At 38.8% G+C, this 15169-nt stretch overlaps 1 protein-coding gene across 1 annotated transcript; it reads right to left on the reverse strand.

Annotated features, from left to right (window-relative positions):
- Window positions 1-2298: 2298 nt before the first annotated feature.
- On the reverse strand, window positions 2299-15169 carry LOC119779770 (neurexophilin-1). Its single transcript, XM_038279550.1, has 2 exons — window positions 14824-15169; window positions 2299-5610 (listed from the first exon to the last, which is right to left on the reverse strand). Exons 1-2 carry the CDS (start codon window positions 14926-14928, stop codon window positions 4819-4821), a joined length of 897 nt encoding a protein of 298 aa, XP_038135478.1. The 5' UTR covers window positions 14929-15169; the 3' UTR covers window positions 2299-4818.

Consider the following 15169-nt stretch of genomic DNA (forward strand, 5'->3'; position numbering starts at 1 on the left):
GCAGACTCTATAACCCACACAAGTGACTCAGGTAGCACAACTCATCCAGTATGGCATGTGAATGGAAGCTGTGGCAAGTAGGTTGGCTGTGTCTGTCAGCCTAGCTACCTCTGCCTTTGAGCAAGAAGTAACAGGAGGAGCTCTGCCAGAGCCATTCAAAATAACTTCCAGCAGGCCAAAAATGTGCATGTGTCTGCACAAACTTTTAGAAACCGACTCGATGAAGATGGTACAGTATCAGCCCGACGTGCAGATGGAGATTGTGCTTACAGCCCAACACTGTGCAGGACCCTTTTGGCATTTGCCAGAGAACATCATGATTGGCAAATTCCCCAATGGTGCCATGTGCTCTTAAAAGATCAGCAGCAGGTTCACACTAAGCTCATGACAGATGTGAAAGGGTCTCGAGAAACCGTGGAGAGCTATCTGCTGCCTGCAACATCCTTCAGCAGGACCAGTTTGGTAGTGGGTCAGTAATAGTGTAGGGTGGTATTTCTTGGAACGGCTGCACAGCACACTAGGTGCACACCAGAGGTAGCATGACTGCCATTAGATACGGAGATGAGATCCTCATACAACTTGTGAGACCATATTCTGGTGTGGTTGGCCCAGGATTCCTCCTAATTCAGGAAAATGCTAGACCTCCTGGCTGAAGTCTGTCTGCAGTTCCTGCAAGATGAAGGCATTGAAGCTATGGACTGGGCGGTCCATTCTCCAGACCTGAATCAGATTCAGCAAATCTGGGACATCATGTCTTGATCCATCCACCAATGTCACGTTACAGTACACCATTGACTGTCCAGGAGTTGCAGATACTTTAGTCCAGGTCTAAAAGGAGATCCCTCAGGAAACCATCAGTCACCTCATCAGTGCATGCCCAGGCGTTGTAGGGCGGTCATACCGTCATGTTAAAGCCACACAAAATTTGGAGCCTCATTTTGGCCCGTTTTAAGAAAATTACATCAAAGTGGAATCTTCCTATAGTGTTTCCTCTTTAATTGTGTTTTCTGTCAGCACACATTCAGCTTTGTACAGAGCAAAGTATTCAAGAAGAATGTTTCATTTACATCTAGGATGTGTTATTTGACGGTTCCCTTTATTTAATTTTTTGCTATTTAAGAAAGGATAAATAAGTTAGACCAAAAATATTTACTGTTTACCGTATATTTACCTGATCTTAAATAGCTCAAGTTACTCTTAGATAGTTGAGTAACCTGAGTTACTAATAATACACTTAAGTACATCTATTCCTAAAAGTACAATTTTTTTCCCGTAGTTACTCAAGTAAATGTGAATAAATGCAACTAGTTTTGCCAACCGACTCTTTTAAAGTAGAAACTATGTATTGAATTGATTAATCCACCTCTGTCGTCATCTTAGACTTGGACATAGACAGATTTTATTTGTCATTTTGTTTACACAAGGGTAAAAACAAAAAGAAAATTTGTTTGGAAACAGCTCTCTATGGCATAATGTCACTTAATCATTAATGGAAAATGCCAACCATGCCTGCTACTGTACACGTTGGAATTGGCTGGATTCAACAAGAGTAACGTACTGCAGCGGGAATTTTACACATTAGAAGTTGGTTGTGAAATCAAATTCTATCCCAGCAGTAATTTAATGAAGTCATATTAAATCCACTAAACTTAAGTTTAGGTTTCTCATCCAGCAATGTTAGGATTAGCACTCTGGGGACGGTATAAACCAAAGGCATTAAATTAGGTTTAAGTATTAAGTCTGCTGATCATTTCGGTATTCTTTAAAACTTCCGGAGTAAACTTTTTTTGTTTGGGATCGAACTTTAAGAGCAAAAAATATCATGTAAACAAAGAGCCATTTTTAAACACCTCTAAAAATGGCAGTAAGCGATCAATAATGTAAAAAAAAATCTTAAATGTGTGGTATGAATTAAAACTTTGAATTACCTTAAGTTTTGAGATAAAATAATTCTGTGAAAACTATTTGATTAGTCGGCTAAATAACAGTTTAGTATACATTTTTGATATCATTTCTAATACTGGCAGCACACCTCCCCTGCATTAAGGTGTGTCTCTGTTTCAAGTTATAACAGTTTAAAAGTATTTAGCAAAACTCAGAATGTCTCCGAAATTTCATTCTGAGGTTCAAACTTAAACATGCGGTTTAAACGTGCCAAAGCCAATGTTAACTTTAAATGCCACTACCTTAGTTAGCGTAGAATATTTTTTTTGGACAGAAAAAATATTCCATCTACTAAACATTGTTACTTTAGACATATTTAATATTTAATAAAAAATATCTAACCAATCTGGGTGAAGTAAAGCAGACACAGGGGGCATAAGATGTGATGTGATGAATCAAGTAATGAGTTAGAGAAGAGGCCTCCAAACAGCTAATAAAAATAGTGAATGGAGGTCAGCTGACATAGGAGCCCTGACAGAACCATTGGACAGTGTTTAAGAGAGTTTAATAGAGGTAGTATTTTAGGTTTGCCAAACCCGGGATGTCTTTAATGAATATAGAAAAATCACAGATTTAATTAGTGATTTAAATAAATCAGAAAAAAGTCCCATATTTTATCCATTAAGAGTCTTTTTGGATGCTACCATATTTGGGTTCAGTAAGTCATTATATCTTCCCTCAGACTTGGCAAAGATTTTCACGCTGTAGCCCTTCATAAAGCAACCAGGTTTAGGAAGACTAAACAATTGATCCATTCATAGGTTTAAATCAACGATCACAGCCTTCTTTATTTCTATGATCTTTGATTTGTCACTAATACGGTTATTTTTGTCAGGGTCTTAAAGGGTACGCAGAAAAATATGCTATTACAGTTGTCTCTTAGCAGCTCTCACACCCAACATTTCCCTTCCAGACTGTTTACACTTGCCAGATTATGTGCATAATGAGGCTGCATTGTCTTAGCAAAGTGCCGCTTTAATTCTTTGAAGCTTAACAAACTGTCCCTGGCACATTTTTCTATGGGCGGCAAACTATCAAAGTCACTTTATTGAGATGAAAGAACTGGCCCAAGCAGCAATCTAAAACATTAGTTATTCCTTCTTCTCACTGACAGAAACATGCTCTCAATTTACGAGTCAGGTGTTTCCAGTGATTTCTGCCAGCCTCGTTTCTCCACATCATAAATTCCTCTTTGCTCTCTCATCCCACTGGCAGATGAGTTCTTTAGGCCGCCTTGTCAGAAAATTCAGCCCTCCTTCGCATATTGGAAGTGGTCCAGGCTGCTATTAACAGCGGCGTGCATACGACTGCATACACAGTGAAAGAAGACTGAATTTAAATAGACAGCAGTGATTGTGCCCCTAGGTCCACATTTGTACTTTTTTTTTCTTTTTTTCATACAGGTTTCCTATTGGCATTTTAATTCATTCTCTACTCTTTGCTGTTGACTCTGCAGAGCTCCCTCTTTTACTGTGTTCATTTTCTCCAAATGCCTCGCATGGAGCCATTGGCTCCCAATTTATGTAATGAAGCTTTAATAGCTGATCGCAACATCCAGTGTCATTAGCAGAAGTGTTAGTCTGATGCATAATCTGCCTTTTTTTGATAACCAGAGGTGCAAACATTTGATATGTGATCAGCGCCTGCTGTTTTAATTCGCATTCCCTCTGTTGGAGAATGAATCTTGATTTTTATTGCGTTTTTAAAATGAACCTACAGATATCATCTGACATTCATTGTTTTCATTTTATTCTATATTTTTAAACAAACTGTTCTTTTTACTATTTGGTGCAGATGATTATCACAGCGTGCTAAAATGGATACGTCATTTCTGCAGGGTTGTAGCTGCTATTACAAATTTCACAACCGGCTCCTTGTTGTGCAGCAGGAGCTGAATTTTATTACAGCATGCTTGTTTTATGCAACAGACAGAAAAGCAACATTTAAATTCCTAAGAAAAATTAAATTCATCACTAAGAAAGGAGCAGATTTAGAACACAGTTATTTTAGAATATTTTTAAAGCACTGCACAGAAAGTAACCTTCTGTATCTCTGTCATCTTACATGTCTTCTGCAGTATTTATTCATTTATTGCAACATTTTTGATCTGTTTGGAGCTCCGTGATGGTGTCATTCAGTGCCGCCCAAGAACCTCCAAACAGACGACACAGAATTGAACCAAAAGTACTGTTTTCTCCTTGTTTCCTGTCACAGTTGAGACTTGACGAAGATTTCTTTTGACAGGTGCAATAAAATGACAATATAAAAGGGCCCTATTTAGCAATTCACCACATTCGGTTCATGCATGAACATGGATGAGAGTCCGACAACGATATCAGAGAGATATACTCACTCTAACGAACCACACTGCAGAAAACAACACCACTCGAAATATGTTTGCTTTTTCCATTACGCCCTCTAACACACACTGACAGATTCTGCTTATTTGCATTGACATTTATGCGTTTGCAAAGATTACCAGAGACTGATTGAAGAAGACACAAAGCATGATTGAGACGGAAATACACCATCAACATAAACAAGTAAATTAGCAGGAGGAAAAACATTAAGAAATTTGTGGTCTTTTTTTGTATTGGGTCCAGAATATTTACATAATACAATCAGCACACCCTCACAGTTGGCTTGAGAGATTCCTTTCCATGTAAGCAGCTATGCATATAATATGGGTATTGCAAGCCTAGAAGTGCTTCCCTAGATGCTTTCACAACGACCTCAGGCTGGAGTTCCTCACTGGAATCATATCAATCTTGTCACAAGGATATAAAAGAAAATCTGTCAACATCTGGAATTGGATTCTGAAATGGATCCGGGCCACAGCCGTTGTCTTTTCTTGGATCCTGTTTGATCATGTGATCACCCGGTGGGAAGGTAAGGGGTGTCGCTGTGGTAGTTGTAGTCCGGACACACCTTCTGCACCAGCTTGTAGTCAGTGCTGTAGAAGGTAATGAAGATGCAAATGACTTTAAATGGTTTAGAGCACAACCAGGACACATGGCTCTGGGTCTGCTCCTGTGGGCAGCTCTGTGAGGGGTCATGGGCGCACAGCGAGTTCCTGGTGCCCTTCTCCACTTTTTCATACTCCACCCTGCAGTTGAACAGCTTGGTGTCCTTGGTCTCCAGGGCCGTCTGCTGCTGCTGGTGATGATGGTGGAAGTGCTGATGCTGCTGGTGGACCTGGAACTCCACTGCCTTTGTTGGAGGAACGAGCCCAACAGAAACGTTGCCCTGGCCTGTTGAATTGTGCCGGAAGTAGACACTAAAGGTGCCGTTTCCATGATCCACAATTTTACCTGTGATGAGCAGGTTCAGCTTTACAGTCTTGATGTTGGAATGAAAATCACCCCAGCCAAACATCTTCTTGAACTTCCCAGTCTTGACAATAGGCCTTCTTTTTGTCCGAGATCGAGGATCACGTGGAGTCGAAATGTTGTAAAGCCAGTTCCACTGCTCCTGTTTAGAGTAGGAGTCTGCCTCATCATAGTTCAGATCCACAGAGGTAAAGTTCTCCTTTCCATAGATGGTTTGAGACAGGAGACGACTTATGGAGACAGCCTTGTTGCTTTCAGTCCAGTAGGTTTTTACTTTGGATTTGGAGCTCTGTCTCAAGTCTGGACTTCCTGAGTTTGGAGAATCAGCACTGGTCACCTGGAAAGACAAACATGATTGGTTAAATAGAGCCTTCAGCTCGAGAACATCATTGGAATCTGTTTGCTCAACTGGAGATCAAAAGATAAATAACATAATTTTAAGTGAGCAAAGCTTCATTATCCTTGGCATCTTTCTATTACCATTTTGAATTATAACTTTAATGAATATTGGCAGTAAAGAACTACAAAGATTTTACTGACCAATACCCATGATACATGAATAAAACATAATAAAAACACAGGAAAGAAAATGTCATTGTCATATTAAGGACATTTAAAGACAAGTTAGGCTTTAGACAAAACTTTCAGTTGGCAGTTTGATAATAATTGAACTTTATTGATCTCACATTGGAGACATTTACCTCTGCATTTAACCCACCCCCTTGGGAAGCAGTGGGCTGTTTAAATATAACATCCACAGGCAACTCTAAACAAATAAGTTTTTAACCTTGATTTAGAAAAAATGTAGGGTTTCAGCTCTTTTATAGTAAATTTGTTCCAGATTAGTGGAGCATATCTAAAAGGTTCTGTATCACATTTGATCTGGTTCCAGGTATGCGGCATAGACTTGAATCAAATTAGTAAAATATTTTTGTGAATGCCATTTAGTGAATTTTAGACTGAGAAGCATCTTAAAGACTACTCTCTGAGATATGGGGAGCCAGTGTAGGACTTTAGAAATGGGTTGATGTGCTCGACTTTAATGGGGACACCGGTAACAGCATTCTGGATACACGGCAGCTCTATGATCAACTTTTCAATCACTTTTCACACCACTGCAGTGACCAAAGCTAAGCTCGTGAAATAATCTTTCCAATCTTGTGACATTATTCCTTTAATTCTAGAAATGTTCTTCAGGTGATAGGTCTACTTTCTAATTCTTTATATGTGCCTTTAAATGTTCAGAACTGAGTATAGCACTATAATTACATTTTCTGCCTGATCATTGGTTTACAGCTGCTGGCTTACCATTATCGCTCTTCTTTGGTCCAAAATTATGACTTCAGTTTTGTTTGTATTCAGCTAAAGAAAATTAAGGCGCATCCATGCATCAAGTTCTTCCATGCAACTACCTAGTACTTAAATGAGTACATAGACACCTGGTGATATTGTAGTGTAACACTGTGTGTTTTCTGCATAGTTAGGGTGATTTTATCTAAATCGTTGTAACTGAGCTGGGCTGGCATGTTTTTTGTGGTCTCAACTGTACTTTTTAATCCCAGTTGAAAATTAGCCAGATTTTTATTGACAGTACAGTGAGTCCAGGTTTCTCAATAAAAAGGTGTGAATCTCAGTTTATGCTTTTCTCTATGAAGCTGTGTCAGCCCATCTCAGCTACTACATCTTTCCCTCAGAGTCTAAAGAACATACAGTTGGTAGCAAGTATTTAATAAACTGCCAGTTTTGCAGATTGTCCCATCGCATGTAGAAGCACATTCTTTTTAATTTTTTTTAAGTTATGTATATACATTTCAAAGCACGACATAAGTATTTTTACTCCTATCAACCAGTAATAGTGACTCTCAGAGGCCTGTTAGTTCTAGTCTAAAAGTCCTCCACTCATCACCTGTGCACCGGTTTTAACTTACAGTATTTGTGTAAACAAGACACCCGCATTATCCAAAAAAGCCAAGACCAGAGAGCTATGTAAGGACTTCTGGGATAGAATACTAGACCTGATGGGATGGGCTACAGGGAAATAGGCAAACGGCTTAAGGAAACAGCTGTTGGAGCAGTTGTAAGAAAATGGAAGAAGTTAAAGAAGTCAGAACTTAGTGTGCGGCTCTATGGTAGATCTCATCTGGTGGGGCAACAATAATCAGCAGGAAGGTGAGGGATAGACAAATTGCTACACAGCAGGACCTGATCAATGACCTGAAGAGAGTTGAGGTCACAGTCACAAAGACTGTTAGTAGCAAAGTATACCACCACATGCATAGTCCCTTTGCTCATTTCACTGCAGTGTGTTGTCTGTCCATTAGATGTCACCGAAAATGAAACACTGTACTTCTGTTATGTAGTGGAAATGAAATATGTAAAAATCACACAAATGGACTTAGGGAATTTATCGGATTAGACTCAGTTACCCACTACTGAAAACAACCTATGATAAAAAAAAAAAAGTAAATTCTACGTGGCTTGCAAATGGAATGACCTGCAAAATCTGCAGTATATCAAATACCTCTCCACCCTGCATGTGAGGTGAAATATTAAGTCTAAATGGTGGTTGGATGGGAATGTAAAATTCATCTGATGTCTGCAACTTCCTTTATTCCAGTTCAGGATTAAAGGAAAAGAGGCTCAAGCCTATCCAAGGAGTAAGAAGACAAAGGGCAAAGTCTGACCTGAACAAGCTGCCAGCCCACACGGTGTACTAGTCTTCTGATAAATAGAATGGCTAATCAATTAAGTTTTTTTTTATGAATAATATGTTTGGTGGAGCTACAATAAAAATTTAATCAGGTTTGACATTCCCACTTATATTGGAGCAATATTCCCAAACCCAAGCAAAACTAGTTCTGAATGGTAAAACAGTGAAGGCATCAGAAGTCTTTACATATTCAGTTTGTTAGCTTTGTTAAAAGATCTCTAATGCTTATGTTTAGAATTTAGATTTTCATTATAAGAAACAATTAATTCAGATCCTTAAACTAATGTTTCAAAGCTTTAGGATCAATTCAGCTTATTCTAAAAATGTCTGCAAATCAAGCTGCTCCAAAAATACATGTATCTGTATTAAATAAGAGCCAAGTTAAATAAAAAAAATGACAATGGATATAAGAGAGTAATTAAAAAAGAGAAGGAAAAAAAAACCTTTATGTAAATTTTTCTGTAAATTACTTTCAAACTCTAGATTTAATATCACACTTTTAGCCTCCAACCAAATAGCGGTGGATGGTGGGTGTGCTAGGTTTATTGCTGTAGTTATTTTTCTTTTCGACTGCATTAAGTCGGTCTAAAATTGTATGTAAAAGTCAAGTTTTCTTGTGAATGTTGTAAAACATTTTTGAGATTTATATAGCTGGATGTATGGAAGCAGAATCTTTCAAAAAAAATAAAAATTGATAATTCCATATTTATCTATGATCCTTATTGGTGAAAACCAAGAAAACAGCAGCAGCTACAGCCGTGCTCCCCCCCCACCACCACCGCCCGTCAGCTCCTGTAACATATCATTTAAAGGTATAACTACATCTCACACATGTGAAAATGTCTTAATCAACATTAAAGGGGTGTTTCTGTTATACACTGAGATGAATGACGAGCGTCTTGGAGACGTGGTCCAACAGCGGACTATTACCTGCCGAATGTGCCCTGAATGGATGATTGATGGTTCATTCTGCCTCTCGTTTAACAATCACACAGATGAGAGCGCGAAGATTTCCCTCACACCCCACAGACAGTGATGTCCACCCGGCAGCCAGCCAGTGTGACAGTAGATCCATCTGGTCGAAGCGTTTACATTTTGTACTTTTCACCCTGCGATCGATGTGCTGGGAATAAGGTCTTCTCTCTTTGCGAAAGTTCAAAGAATGACATTGTAGCAGTGTAGGTCAGACTGTGTGCAGTGTTCTCAGAGAGTAAACTGTAGTAGGAGCTGTGATCCTCCTCCAGAAGCATGCGTTCATTTCATGCGCTTTGCTTCAGAGTGCAGCAGTTTGAAAAGATGGCCTCCAGTTGTTTTGAAGAGGTCTCGATGACAGATGTCCCGATGAAAGCAAACGGTGATATCTGGCAATGTGATCTTTCAACCTGAATGTTTCTTCTCAGCAACCTGGTGCTGAGAGTTAAATGTAAATGTGTTTAAAGATAGAAACTATTAGTCTTAGCCAAAAGTGAGAGCGAAACATATGGAGATAAAATGAACAGGTAGATAAGTAGAAGTTTTACAGTTAAAATGTTAATTAAACACATTTTTTTTTAGCTTCAATAGGGATGTATTCATTACAGACACAGGGAATTTGGTGAGGAGGGAGAAAAGTTTTATTTTCTTTTAATTTAAATATATATTATAATTAACATATTGGAATGGTTCGATTTGAAAGGAAATTACAACAGGTAACTTTGAACAATGTGTTTATGATCTGGCAGGAAATACCAAGGTCAAATGACAGCAAAACTGCTCCCACGCCTGTTTAATTTATTTTAGACCCTTTCCGTAATCGTAAAAGAATAAACTATCTCCTAATGGACCTTTGTCTGGCAATCCAAGCTGTAAAGCTCATTTATTTCTCATGACTATATCTATTCTGAGTTGTTGAAAGACTGTAGTCTCTAATCACCAAATGAAATATCGTTTTGGTAGCTCAGTAATTACTGATGCGTCGCTGTAACTGGGTTTCTGCTCTCAGTGGAATCCTGAAACCAGATCCAAGGATATTAGTGAGCAAGTCAAAGCTGGTTTAAATGCCTGTCAGACTTATCACTGGAAGTAGGACTTGTGTTTGTGTGAATATTTTTTGAAGCATACAGCTCCTATCAGGGACTCCACTGGCGCACACTTTTTTAAATAATAAAAACAATATTTTACTCTTGTTTTGAGTAACTTAATGTTCGATATGAGTGAAAGTCTGTTTTCTTCTTCAAAGATGATCACATTTTCCTGAGTACATCTGAAGTGTGTGTGCCCAGTCATCCTCAGACCTAATTCCCAGCTCCAGAAGCTCTGCACTGTTGTTGCCAGCGTTATGTTTGGTCCCCAAACTGTGACATGCAATTAGCTTTCATCTAAAGCACCTGACAGTCTCTGGATTAGGGAAGCACACTGACAGAGACCCCCACTTCACGGATTAGAGCCCAACCTGTAATCCAGCCTGGGGAGATTAGGTAGATCTGAGGCAGTCCTGATTTAAGCAACGTTTACATCCGCAACACCTCGACTGAATGCACCAGCACACGGCGGGCCAAGATTCCCTTATGCTCGGCTGGAGAAACACTTGAGCGAGGTACAAAGGGAGTGTGTGTCGGAGGCGTGAATGTGCCTGAAAGAGATACTCCCGAGTGGAGTGAAGAGAAACTGCAGGATGGAACAACAAAGCTGGCAGCGTAAAGGTCAACAGTCACACTTTGATAACTCTGGGCTTAACTGATATTGGTTTGTCAATACATCGTTTTTATGAATATAAGACAAGGATAAACAAGATTCCCAAGTTTATTAAAGGTGAAATTGCTACTTAATACACTTAATACACCTACACTTAATCTTCATTATTAATTTCATATGAAACTTTTTAACATTTGGCCAATGTGATCCTAAAGTCTAGCAGCAAAGATGGTTTAATTTAAATATTTTAAACCACCAGAATGTTTATATAATATCTTAAACTTTCTTGGTACATTTATGTTGTTTGGCAAATAGTCAAAGTGGTATTCAATTAACAAACTAATTGGATTGTTGGACTGAATTGATAATTTCTGTATAAAACTTGAATTATAACTTTTTTTTTTTTTTTTTTTACTGTAACTACAACAGACATTTTCTCTTTAAAAAGTGGCACCAAATCGCTACTAGAAACTAAATATGTAAAGATCAGGTTCTTTAATCTGTAAAATTTTATTATTAAAAACATAAAATGTAATTTATAACGGAAACTTAATCTAAAACATGTCATTAGATGAAAGCTTTATAAGTGTTAAAAATATGACAGGTGTAAATATTATCCTGAAAAAAGATTGCGTTAAAGCTCAGTTTATTTATTTATATAGTGCCAATTCACAACACATGTCATTTCTAGGCACTTTACAGTTCACCAGATCATACAGTCAATTAGCTTATTCTGTATCAAAATGCAGAGGAAAATAAATGCTAAAACGTTTGCTAAGTCTGGAAAGATTGAGCTGAAGATCATTTAGGAACCAGATCAAGTTCACTTTTATTTTAAGTTTTTTTGCAACATTAAAAATATATATATTTATATCAAGGGAAATCCATCACTAAAATGAGATCTGCATCATCAGAAATCAATGTGGGTCTGATTAAGAAGGCTAAGTGATGAATCTGTCAGTTAATTTCCAAAGAGAAAACACTACAGAGAAGAAAAATGTATAAATAATCTAAAACTCACACCATGAAATATCTTACAAGTATAAAAACCAATGTAGTGGGACTAAGTAAATATTAACGCCTACAACAAAGAACCAGGAAACATGTTCACATTAATTACTCGGAAAAGGAAATCCACATAGAAATGTCTTCAATGAAAGAATCTAAACACTTTTTATTATTAAGCAGCTACAGTCTTCACTTCATTAGCGCACAATATCAGCATCTATCAGCATCACTCATAAGACTGGGATCCTTCTTTTTTTCCCTAAAATACCAGAACAATCCCTGACAAAGGTTCCCCGTTGTCCATAAACTGTTAAAAATCACAGATGCATAGTCCTGCGTCTGCATCTCATAAAATAACTACGGATAAAACTTTTTGCCAGTTTCAATGAATTAAAAGCACACTTTATTTTTTAAGCTCAAAATGTGCAGGAATAGACAAGCTATAAAAAACAAACAATTCAAAAGTTTAACCACGTTCTAAAATCTGTCAGAATAACAAATAGAAGAACCCAGCTGCTTTAAAGCTGCAGGTAAAACATTTCTATTTGAGTTCCTTTCATGTTTTGAGCCACTCAAACTGTTTTTCCTAAAACGCTCTCTTTTCAAATTAATATAAATCAACATTTTTTAAGGCAAACTGACCTTTAACCACAGAATCGCTCAAATTTAGGGCTTACAATCTAAAGATGTTAAACAACTCTCCAAATCATTTTTTACAGGTTTTTCTTTTCCTACATTTCTACCTCCAGTTCATTCTGCAACCCTCTGAAAAGCCCATTTAACTACCTGTTAATATTTTTTCTATATGTTCAGCTTGCGAAGCAGAATCCCTCGGTGAGATAACGGCAAACGGCTTCGGCATGCAGGAGTCCTTTAGGAAACGACTCTCAGATTGCCAGATGCAGCATGCAGGCAGGCTTGTTGGACAAACCTTAATACTATCTACTCTTGGCGAGGCTGTGATAAGGTGCAGGCGTCCGCTCTTTGAAACGGGAAGATAAACAACCCCCCCCCACCCCATCCTCGGTTTCCCCCGGGAGCTCGGAGAAGATTCTATGGGCCGGACCCCCAAACAACCAACAAATTCCAACCGTTAATAGAACCGCCGGAGGAGCCGGGTGGCACTGCGGTGGGCTCGTACACAAAAACCTTGCGAGGAAGAAAGAAAGTGTGTGTCAGTTTTCATTTACCTGGATGTGTTGGCTGCTGTGTGTGGAGGGAAGATTTGTAGTTGTGGTTTAACAGAATGGAGAGGGAGCCTTGATTGGGAGCTGTGTATTTGGAAAATTAACAGATGCTGTCCAGGCAGAGGTTTGACAAATGGATGCAGGAGATGTGATCACTTGGTGGGGTTCAGGTGTTAGAAATCAAATCAGCTTAAAGGGTAAGGAGGTTAGAGTTTTGCTTCAGGAGGAAGCACACCTCACACCTAAAGCCTATTTTAAAATCACATTCAGGACTCTTGGATGACCTGAAAGCTGGAATGTATGGAAACCTTTATGTTTCTTAAGATGAGGAAGTAGTTAAGGAGTGTTTTTTTTTTTAGGCTTCATTTAGGCTGAACTTAACTTCTGTGGTTTGGACTCCTGTCGCCAAGATGATGGATCAAATGGGGGCATTTGAGACCCACTAAGAGTTTAGGTCCACATTCAGCAAGTGATATCAAAGTGTTACCTGAGGGGGGGGTCTGAGATGATGACAAATCACAAAGTGTGTCGAGACATCACAGGCAGCTGAGGAGGAGACTGAGTCATATCGCTACCGCTTTGCTTTAAGAGACCAGGGCATGATTACCCACCATGACTTCTGAGGAGGATAAATACTGTACGCGGACAGACTGCAGGATATTAGCGAGGGGCAGTTTGAGGAGAAGGAAGTAGAAAGGAAGAGAAGAGAGGGGCAAAAAAAATCCTTAGCCACTAGTTTTCCAACTTACCCAGAGGAAAAATGCATAATCATATTATTTCACACACGACTTGGTTCAAAGGCGGCCAAAATAAGTTTGTGAGGTTCCCATGGGTCTGTCAATCTGTTGAAGGAGCTGCAGGCGAAAGCTTAGGATGCAGCAAGTACGAAACAATTATGATCATCCCATTAAAGCATGGCAAAGCAATTTGGCAGCCCAGTCTGGAAAAAAAACACACACTCCTGTCTGATGCTGGGAGATCAGCTCCCTCTTCCATGATGCTTCTTTTAAAGAAATTAGACCACCTCTAATAATTAATGTTTGTCTTCGGTATATTGTGACAGAGGGGGGAAACAGATGATAGGGAATGTTGTTGTTTGTGGAATCGAGGAATTGTTTTCCTTTAAAGCATGATGGCCTCCATAAAATAAGAAAAGAAGGGAAGGGGGGGCAAATGATTAGTGCGCTTAGTCAGCTGTGAAATTGAGTTTATGGTTTTCAAGACGGTGAATTCAATTCGATAATGGGTATTAAGTTGTAGGGAATAATTAATAGTAATTGACTTCTTTCCATCACTATGCAAATTAAACACAGATAACACCACAGGAGCTTTTTAAGGCCAGTCAAGTTTGTAGGGATTAAGTTTGTTGAATTTTTTCTTTTTTTTAATGTCTGAGAGGGGAGTGGCTCCTGCTCCGCTTTGATTGCTTTGTTGACAGATTTATCAGCGGGTGAAGGGTTACCGTCTCTTCGGGGATTAAAGGAATTGGGTTGTCACAAACTGTCAAGGCATTGAGCTTGCAAGCATTCTGGTGTATTTGTCATAATGGGCTCAGGCTGTTCTCCTTCGCCCTGTCAGATATACTTTCTCCAAACCACATCTGCAAATTGGAGAAATGAAAAAGGGAACTATTGGATGGATGGATGGTGCTAAAGAAGATCCAGCGGGGAAGGTGTTTCTTAAGGAATCAGGCAATTTTCTTTCATTTGGTGGAAATATAAGTCTGCATGCAAACGTATTAGAAAGCTGTAAAAACAGGACTTTTCTGGAACTATGATCCTCATGTGTCATTAATGTCAAAAACAACAGAACAGAAGGCTTAAATCATCACAGAAATATTCAGAAAAGATTACTTTAAGCTTTACTGAAGCTTTTTTTTTTATTTCAGGAGTGCACAAATCATTTATATAGATCTAAAAATCTAGAATATAAATAACAGAAGAAGGTCAAATCAGAATGACATTTAACTCACAAGAGAGATGAGTGACAGAAGAGCAGCTGCGGCCCACAGACATGTGGTCTTCATGCCTCTCTGTGGAGCATCCCCTCTCATGTCAGCTTCCCCTGATCTTCTCATTTTTTTCCAAAACGAAAAAAAAAAACCCTTGAAAGAATCTCCTACAGACTTAGTCGTTATCAGCTTTTAAACTTAAGGAGGAGACTCAGAGTGAGAGAGGTGGTGTGAAGGAGGGTAGGATCTTCTCAGGCTCATCCAGGAGGGGTCATCCAGGCATCTGCTGCTTTAACTGGCTCTGCAGTCACAACAGAGGCGCTTTCACGTCTGATTGTCAGTGTGGAGGGATGTTTTATACTAGAAG

The sequence above is a fragment of the Cyprinodon tularosa genome, unplaced genomic scaffold, assembly GCF_016077235.1.
Source record: "Cyprinodon tularosa strain WSP-4 unplaced genomic scaffold, ASM1607723v1 ctg151, whole genome shotgun sequence".
Classification (NCBI taxonomy): domain Eukaryota; kingdom Metazoa; phylum Chordata; class Actinopteri; order Cyprinodontiformes; family Cyprinodontidae; genus Cyprinodon; species Cyprinodon tularosa.